The 9,708-nt window shown below is 40.7% G+C and overlaps 1 protein-coding gene across 1 annotated transcript; it reads left to right on the forward strand.

Annotated features, from left to right (window-relative positions):
- Window positions 1–2,362: 2,362 nt before the first annotated feature.
- Window positions 2,363–8,773, forward strand: LOC146635438 (uncharacterized). The gene is made up of 4 exons (XM_085350556.1): window positions 2,363–2,444; window positions 3,775–3,895; window positions 4,967–5,503; window positions 7,403–8,773. Exons 2-4 carry the CDS (start codon window positions 3,793–3,795, stop codon window positions 8,728–8,730), a joined length of 1,968 nt encoding a protein of 655 aa, XP_085206682.1. The 5' UTR covers window positions 2,363–2,444; window positions 3,775–3,792; the 3' UTR covers window positions 8,731–8,773.
- The last annotated feature ends 935 nt before the right edge of the window (window positions 8,774–9,708 follow it).

Below are 9,708 nucleotides of genomic sequence, written 5' to 3' on the forward strand. Positions count from 1 at the left end.
TTCAGCTCAGAATGGAATCCTCTGGAGTTTCTTATTAATTAACAATAAACTTAGTGTACATGTACTCCTAAATTTGATCAAAGTGATAAAAATAGACAGCTCTGTCTCTCTTTATTTTGACATTTAACTAATTCAAAATATATTTCAATATTTATCTAAAACAAAAGTTTACTCTAAATTGATGTTGTACAGTAAAAATGTTTTATGTTTTCTCCCTAAAGTGTAAATATCTGGTTACAAATGTGAATATCCTGCTGTGTACTGAAATCCCTCTTGTTTTGCATAGAAATATACTGAACAACATACAAAGCATAATATATAAAATAACATTTACCTGAGTTTTTTCTTTGAAAGAGCCCTCTAATGTCCATTCTTATATTTCAGTACATAACTGAAACCGATTTAGTCGGGGAGGGTAAGAACTGAAAATATGAAATAAACACACGTAAGCTAAGACTCTCTAAAGAAACAGCATTGTTGTTGTTCGGCTTTTCATTTCGCCATTTGTTGATTCACTTGAAGAGCAAGTAACGTAATATGGGTCAAGCAATCAGTTTGATATCAATCTTTCGTGATGCACCGTCATATTTACATTATTTGTACGGTATGAATGATTTTCTTTGGTACCTGGTCAAACTTAAGCTCTCCTTAGTATGGCTGGCTCCGTCTCTCCAACAGCGCACTCACTGCTGGCAGCAGCTGCCCCGCCCTCTCGCTCAGTCGCTTAGTGCCTGAGCTCGGATCATACCAATATCAGGGGGGATTCACGCACAGTCGTAAATTCCCACAGTGTGCACTATGTGCTTCGAATATTGTGTGTACTTTTTGTTTTATACAGTTGTCAGCCAGGCATCTAACTATGAAAAAATTACACTCCAAAAGACCCCGGGCTTCTGACAAAACAACCCGGGCTTAAGCCCAGTAAGCCACCCCCACGCTCCGCCCCTGGTCCAAAATTAAAACCAATGGAAGATGGACAAGAAAAGTTCAAAGCCATCAGGTGCTCAGTTTAGAAAAAATAGAAAAGAAGAGGAGGAGAAACGAGCAAAAGATACAGGTAAGCAGATGTGTCATTGGATAATGGCAGGTCATCCTGAAATGATCAGAATCAGAATCAGAATACGTTATTAATCCCTAAGGAAATAATGTGGGTTACAGTTGCTCCAAGAAGAAATGGTAAAAACAGTAACAGTAACAGACTAAACGCCAAACAATACATTATGTTACAGATTTTAATATTAATTAGTCATTGTCAGTTGTTGATTTGTCCTGTTCTCAATGTATGATGAATTATGATAGCTGTTTGGTATCCGTTTGCATACAATGCATACTCTCTCTCTCTTCATATGTGTGTGTGTGTCTCTCTGGTGAATTTCGACAACACTTTTATGTTAATGTACAATCCTTAATATGTTTTATGTGTGTGTATGTGTGTGTGTGTGTGTGTGTGTGGGGGGGGTCAGAGGGAGTGTCGCCCGGGGGGGGGGGGGGGGGGCAAACAGGCTAGAACCGCCACTGTGGATGGTTGTCTGTCTCTCTGTGTTAGCCCTGCAACAGACTGACGACCTGTCCAGGGTGAACCGTGCCTCTCGCAGAAGATAATATATGGATGAATGGAGATGGTTTGGCATCTCAAGTGGGCGGGTTTTTCACAGTGAGGCAAAAGACACTTTGCTTGTTATCACAAACAGTTGATTGCAGTTCTTGCTGCCAAGTGTGGCAAAACCAGTTATTACGTTTTGGGGACTCAGCTAATTTTTCATATAGGATCAGGTTTTGATATTCTTTTCCCCATTAATAAATTAAATCCTTTAAAATCTGCATTTTGTACTTACTTGGATTATCTTTGTTTAATAGAACACTTGAGACAAGAAATGTGACAAATATGAAATAAGAAAACAAAGCCCAAATAAACTAATTAAAAGAATTTATTGTGGTAATTAGACTGAAACACTGATGAAAATTATGTGAAATTTTAAAATTAAATCTGATAAGAGGAACAGCGCCTGAAATAATCTGAACTATCAGACCAATCACTGTCACGGACCAGTGTAAAGAAAGGCGTTCATATCAATTTTGTCCTGAGCCGCGACCCTTCTGTTTGAACTCCATCCATGCTGTGATTGGCTACAGTTCTACACAAGAGCCCGCCTTCTCCTCCCTTCCCCAAAGCTCATTGGTCGCACATCCCCTTCTTCGCGTAAAGCTGGAAAAACACACCAAACACACGTTTCGGACTTCTTTCTCATGTTGTTTCTGTGCGTCCTTCTTCACAGTTTCTTTTCCTGATGAGATTATAAACAGAGGAGAGTGCAGCTCTGCATGTCAGAAGTAGAAATTGATGGTGGAAGTTTATTCATGTTTACACGAAGCGGAAATCGGGCTGCACGAGCGGTTTAGCTCGGGAGTTAGGCCGGGGGAGAAAGCGGACTAAACTCCTTCTGGTGAGTTCACCCTGTGTGCTCGGGGATTTCCTCTTGTGCTCGGTGTAAGGAGAGCAGGATATCAGACATGAAGTTTAAGTCTGTGCTGTAAAACAGGAGCTGGGCTACAGTTAGCCTCAAATTGCTAACTAAAGGGGAGAAAATTAGTTCGCAAAGCCACGTTAAGCACTGAATTGGAAACTAAAGCTGGGGCTATTGTAAAGTAAACCATACCAAGATACTCGGGAAGCTTAAAGCAGAGCAGTGCCTCAAGCTAAAACAGATAAAAACAGTGTAAACTGTGACACCGAAACACCGTCATTATTATTAATATTTATTGATGGATTGTTAATGTTTTACGTTTCTTATTGACGAAGATGTTAAATATTTGCAGGTTTTTGTGCCTGTTGTACTGACATTGTAAAGGAGCTGTCAATGATTATTTTTTGGTTTTATAGGGAAAAAAAAGTTTTGTAGTCATAAACATGCATTAATTAATCTTGCTGATGCATTCTCATAAACTTGAAATGCATATCAGTGGCTGGTGGTTTGTGGAAGCTGCCATGTTGAATACAATGGATGACATGGCCTTAAGCCTGAATTATGCTTCAGCAGGAAGTCTGCTTGGTTTCGGTTGTTTACCTTTAACACTGGGTGTTAAACCTCACTGTGGGAGGATTCGTTATAGCATTCGTCCCAAAAGTCCTGTGATGTCATTTGTATAGGACACCAATGCAAAGCAACACAACACATTGTTATGTTGAGGACATCGAGGCGATGGTATACCTGCTGCTAAGCTGATGGTAAACCTCTGCACCTCATCATTGGACCACAGTGTTGGTTTGTGTGCAGCCATTTCCCTCGTTTTTGTGTTTCAAAAATGAGGAGTGTGATTCTTCCGGAGGCGTCACTCTTATGACTCATCCAATCAGTGGCATGGAGCCTGGTTACATCACATTTTTGGCTCAACTCAGCTCACTTGGAACCGGGGTCAAGTAGCTACCGGTGGCAAAGAGGCTTAAATGTAACAAGTGGTTGTTTAAGGTACTGCTGTCTTGGGCTTTTGGTGGTTGACTGCACACATAAGCACAATTAGTCCCATTCAATAAAGGCAAAGCATCTGTGTTAGAGATTTCCACTTAAATGGTAATTTTATTGGGCTATTTGATAACCAGACACATACTTAAACTTGCGTAAACAAATCCCCACATAATTAATTACTAGTTAAAATATTTTTATTTGGGTTTTAGTGGGTTTTCTTTTGGCACTGACAAAATTAACTTTGGCCTGCACCAAAAAATATTTATATGCAAGAAAAGCTCAAAACATGCTGAACCTGACTGTCTTTCAGGTCTCTTGACGGGCGATCATGGAGTCGGTCAGCAGTCTGTCCATGCTGGGCCGCAAGCAGCTCACTGTCTGCCTGGTGGACTGTATGAAGACTCTGGGGGTCCCGAGGGCAGAGCTTGAAGGTGAGCAGCATTCAGAAACACAAGATCAGGATCCTTCCTACATCTTACAGTGCTGGTCACAGGCTCATCAAGTATACAAACAAGGGCAAGGGAATGAGGGAGTCAACAACAATTAGAGCTGGGAAAAGAAACAAGTCAAACACAGTAGTTTTTATAAATAATATGCTTTTATTGCTATAGTCAAAAAAACAAAAAATGGCTAAACTGAAAGTCAGTAACCAACAGAAATATGCTAAAATAACAATGAGATGGTTCAACAAAGCAAACTACTCACTAGTAATGCCAAAAACAAACTGCACAGCTACTGGCCTCCACTCGGCTGGTAGCTCTAACGCAGCCTTTCTTGTGTCTGGGCTGACTGCTTTTATCACTAGTATGATTTTTATCATGCTGTCAAGCTCCACAAATCAGTACCAGCATGCCTGAGGACCTGCTCCGATGTTCTTAATTTCCTATAGTGATGTTCCACAGTTACAGGCAAACCAGGATTTTACTGTTTGGGCAGATTACTTCTTGGGCATAAAACTGTGACACTGCCCACAAAGACTAATGTAAACCAGCCTTTTCTTTCTTTTATGGCAACATAGTCATCTGCTAAAATCCGCATTCACATGAATTAAACTTTTTTTTGTCTAGATTTACATATACAATGACCACTCGGAGAGAGAGACTGAACTCACATGAGCCTGAAGCTTCATGCATAGCTGATGATTCTTTAGAGGTCTTCTCTGGTTACATATGTAACAAATGTTGCCCTGTTGTCAAACTGCTGTTTCTGAGAAATAGAGTCTGAAGAGACTTTGGGAAAATGTGAAGTAATGCATAGATTTTTATCTGTTTTATAAAAAGTTTTAAAACTTGGCCACCATTCTGGAGTCTATTTTAAAGCCCTGTGAACAGGCGATTGGCTGAATTTTAAAACAGTTTAAGGTTTTTGCTCACTGCTCATATCTGTATGTGAACAAATTATTTCAGCCTCCTTTTAAAGTAAAGTTCAAACAGTAAACCCTGAAGAGGTCAGCAAATAATCCATCAGTTTTCTGTGTCTTCCTCTTCTTAACGTCCTTTCAGCCCCGTCTGGTGACCTTCCAGTCCTCACTCTGAGGGAGCTGTCTGTCTCTTTGGTGGACTGCATGAAAACTCCAGTGCTGAACAGTGACGATAATCACAGCAGCTTGCAGCTCAACTTGAAAGAGGAGGACGAGCAGTTGGGGAGAGAGTACGAGGGCTCAAAGCTGGAGCTGCACCCAGTCTGGCAGGACAGCGGAGTCGGAGCAGAGATTCATTTGTATAAAGAAGAAGAAGAAAATAAAAACAACATCTTGGTGGAAAACAAACCTGAAGAGCTTGCTCGGACTGATGGCAAAATGTTAGTGTTTCAGGAGAACGGCAGCGGCACCAAAGGGATGGCGTGGCTCATACAGTGTTCCGAACTATCAGAGTCCCTCGAAACAGCTGCACTGGGCGCCAGTTCAGAGGAGGACATGGATGCAATGTCACAGCAAAGTCAGGAAGAAGATGCTTTATCAGACAGAGCAGAGACGGCACAGCAGGACACTGAAGCAGAGGAAGCTGAAGATGCAGAAACCCCCGAGCCCGAGTCTGGAGGTGAATGTTTAATAACTAGTGTTTTAGTAATTTTTTAATTATTTGATTAAAACTTAAAATTTTCACCAGAAAGTTTTTTTTAAGGCTTTGCTGCCAATATTTTAGCTTTGCACTACTGCTCTGTTGCCTCTTGGTGGCACTGTGACTATTAGATACTGCTGAGTAGATGTTCAGGTCTTCATCAAACATGAGAAGTTTGGGCCGTACTGGACGACATATGTGTGAGTTACAAATTTCCCCATGGAGCAAGAGACACGCTCTTCAATAAAAACTCAAAAGTTTTCCAATTTATCATCAGTGAGGTCTTTGCATTAGACTGAGTAAATATGACGCTGATCAGATCAAACCTTTAACGTAAAACCTAGAAATGTCATTATTTCTAAATGATATTATTTCCACACTACCCTCCTAAATTGTTAGCTTTACAGCATGGCTACAAAAGGTTTGGTTTTTGTAGGGTTTTTTGTGCATCCTGTGATGTTACATGTGTGTACCAATCTCACATATGCATGTAAAAAAAAACATCAGTTGGGTTTATTTGTAGTAAGCCCAACTGTTCACATTCAACTGATGTGAAAGTAAATCTTCACCAGTTGCAATTCTCCTGATGAATTTCAGAGCATGTTTAGCTTCTAGAAAAAGGCCTTATTATTAGGGGTGGGCGATATATCGAATATACTTCAGGTATCGCAAGTTTTTCCATGTATGGTGGTTAAAATGGCTTTATCGTGACCATCGAGTATAAATTGCTATGGCAATATTAAGCCATTGACACATGTCAACATCTCCTCACACAGCAAAGAAAATGTTAAACCAGCTGTGATACCTGTGACTGTTCTTGGTCAGTCATTTTTATAGTCACTATCTAGACTTTTCTTTCTGTAATTTGAGATAATCCCATTTTTTGTTTTAAAATTTTCATATATCATAAGCACAAAAGAGCACCTTTTTCATTTCAGTTAGTTTATTTTGTCACATGAATTATTGCTTGATGTACTTTTGTTTGTTCTGATCTTTTGTTTGTTAAATGTCTGGTGTTGAACACAGAAAGAGATGTACTACCACAGTAGTGTCATTTTTTTGTATTTGAAGTAGAAGTAAAACACAGAATGGTCGATTTGAATGTTGTACTACACCAAAGTGGTTTTTTTTTTTTTTTTTTGGGGGGGGGGGGTATTTGAACATTAGATTTTTCTCATATTGCCCAGCCGTACTTGTTGTTGTTATTGTTATTAGTATCATTATGATTAGTTGTAGTAGTACGAGTAGTATTGGTATTAGCTTGAGTATTATAAACTTAGTGCAAGACCCTGTTGCATCTGCTAGGAGTTCTCAGGTCCAACAATAGCTCGAGCTGATTCAATTTTGGTGAAAATCATGTCAAGGTCACAGCAAATGTAAAAATCAGTAAAAGCTTTGCTTACCCACAATTTTTTCTGGATCATCCACAAACTTAGCACCCTCAACATCAAAGTTGACCTTGAAAAAAGATTTAAAGAAACCATATTAAGTATATATATGTATTATAAAAGGGCATGGAGAGCACTGTACAAAGCACTTTTTCAACACAATGCCTTACGATGTCACAAAGATGGCATAAAGGTTCGCAAATTGCAAACAGCGTGAAAATACCTTCAAATTTCAAGTTTTTACAGCTTATAGAACCCAAAGATTTCATCTTATGGGTAAACATGCTATTTTAGTATGTAATGCTTCAAGGCCATAGGTCAAAAGGTCAGACATTAGTCTTGTTATAAAAGCAGATTGATTGTAATTAAAACATCAATTTTTTTACGTCCTTCAAGCTTCTCTTCTAAACATCATTTTCAACACGCTAATGGAATAATTTTGAGCATTGTGACTTGTAATCATCACTTTCTTCTTTCCTCTTCCTTGCAGCTCCGTCTTGCGTGTCTTCAACCAATGAAAACCAAACAGAGAACCAACAGGATGCTGCGTCTGAACCCCGACACCACCGCTGTGAGCACTGTGGGAAGTCCTTCGCAAGGAAGAGCAACGTCCTCCGACACCAGCGGCACAACTGCAGCAGAACAAAACCCACAGAAGATTCAGACCAGCTGGAGCAGGAGACGTTCTCATGCAGCAGGTGCATTCTAACATTTGACACTAAACGCGGGCTGAAGCTGCATGAGCTCTGTCACAAAGAGAACGGTGAAAGTCACGAGGGCAAAGACAGTAATGAGGTTCAACGAGAGAGGCCTCACACCTGCACACAATGTAATAAGAGCTTCTACATGCTGTACACACTGCGGCAGCATCTCCTCACTCACACTGGGGAGAAATCTTACCACTGTGAGGTCTGTGGGAAGCAGTTTGGCAGGGAAGGAACTCTGAAGGAGCACATGCTGATCCACACAGGGGAGAAACCATATAAATGCGACCAGTGCGGCAAGACCTGTGCCAGGCGCGGGGACCTCAGAATACACATGTTGAGCCACTCTGAGGAGAGACCTCACAACTGCAGCCACTGTGGCAAAAGCTTCAAACAGCTTTTCAAACTGAGGAAGCACGAGCGAATCCACACAGGGGAGAAACCCTACCAATGTCAGCTTTGCGCAAAGAAGTTTAGACTGCAGGAATCGCTGGCATCACACATCCACACCCACACTGGAGAGCAGCCCTTCAAGTGCAGACTCTGCCCCAAGGCCTTCAGTATCAGGAGCAACTTGAAGAAGCACCAAATGATACACACCGGGGAGAAGCGCTTTCACTGCTCACACTGCGACAAAAGTTTCCGGCTGCAGCAGCACCTGATATTCCATGAGCGTGGCCACACAGGGGAGAAACCATACAAGTGTGAAAAATGTGGGAAAGGTTATTGTCACCCGTCCACGTTGAAAACACACCTGTCCGCTCATGAGGAGAAACCACCACGGTGTTCCCTGTGCGGGCGGGAATTTAGAGATCAGGAGGAGTTAGCCAATCACGGGTGTGCTGAGTCAGCAGAAAAACCACATCGCTGCTCTCAGTGTGGAAAGTGCTTTTCCCAGATCATGAATATGAAGAAACACCAGATGATCCACTCAGGGGAAAAACCCTTCGCGTGCAAGGAGTGTGGGAAGCAGTTCAACCACAGTGGGAATCTCACAAAGCACATGCGCACCCACACCGATGAAAGGCCGTTTGAGTGTGAACTCTGCAAGAAGCGCTTCAGGCTCCTGCAGCACCTCACAAATCACAGATTAACTCACAACAAGAAAAAGTAGAGACTGAATCTGATGTTTTAGTGGAAGCAGCCGCAGATTAGGAGGACAAACAGGGATGACTGCTGAGATGAGATTACGTTGACTCAGCTTCACCCCATTTTAAGCTTTAACTGTAGCTCTTTTAGTTGTTCTTCATGTAAAATGAGACGGAAGAATGTTAGAGAGAAACTCGCTGCCTTGGTCTTTAAATGATAAAATGCTTTTAGAATTATAGTTTGGGACAGTTTTGTATTCTTTTATTTTATTTTTTTTACAGATTAATATATTAAATTGGGGATTTGTCCCAAAATGAAAAGGATGAAAAAAATGAAATGCCAAAAAAAGAAACTATTTCGGGAATAAAAGTCAATATTAAAACCAAAGAACTAAGAAACTATCTTGTGTCTGGATGTCATAGTTTTCATTGGTAAAATACAGATTGGATATTGATCATCAAGTAGTGAGTTACAATCATACTTTCACCACACTAGACTCTCAGTACGTCTACCTCACTGTAGTTGTCAGAGTAATTAATAATATAGATAATAGAGAAAATTAAAAAGAAAAAACTGCTGTTGGTCAAAATGGGCATCAACTTTTTGCCCTGTTTTAAGTCATGTATCTCTAATTAAGGAAACTCATTGCGCTCATTGACACAGACTGACTCCGATTGATTGGCAGAGGTTTCCAAATAACTGCAGATTGCAATCTGTCTGAGAGTTGCCACAACTACTTGTAGATGGTTGGCTTTGCGATGTAATTCAATGCAACTATTGGTCACCTATCTTTATAAATTTATTCTTCTCCTAGTTGCAGAGACAATGCTTTCCTACCTTTACTCCAGTGTGATATCTGCTGTAACCCAAACTGTGCTGCCACTGGATTTCTTGCAATGTGCACGTTTTTAACGTGATACGTGTCAACCTACGCAAGTGGCCAACACTGTTACCAGTAGGGCTGCCACAAACGATTATTTTGATAGTCGACTAGTCACCGATT

This window comes from Diplotaxodon limnothrissa, linkage group LG3 (genome assembly GCF_057381915.1).
Source record: "Diplotaxodon limnothrissa isolate DT_005_m linkage group LG3, D_limnothrissa_male_GT1.1, whole genome shotgun sequence".
NCBI lineage: Eukaryota > Metazoa > Chordata > Actinopteri > Cichliformes > Cichlidae > Diplotaxodon > Diplotaxodon limnothrissa.

What these genes read in the sequence shown, in the direction of transcription:
- LOC146635438 (XM_085350556.1), top strand. Translation starts at nt 3,793, where the DNA reads ATGGAGTCGGTCAGCAGTCTGTCCATGCTGGGCCGCAAGCAGCTCACT. An exon ending in CCCGAGGGCAGAGCTTGAAG is followed by an intron (nt 3,896 to 4,966) that starts GTGAGCAGCATT and finishes ACGTCCTTTCAG; the next exon opens with CCCCGTCTGGTGACCTTCCA. An exon ending in CCCCGAGCCCGAGTCTGGAG is followed by an intron (nt 5,504 to 7,402) that starts GTGAATGTTTAA and finishes TCTTCCTTGCAG; the next exon opens with CTCCGTCTTGCGTGTCTTCA.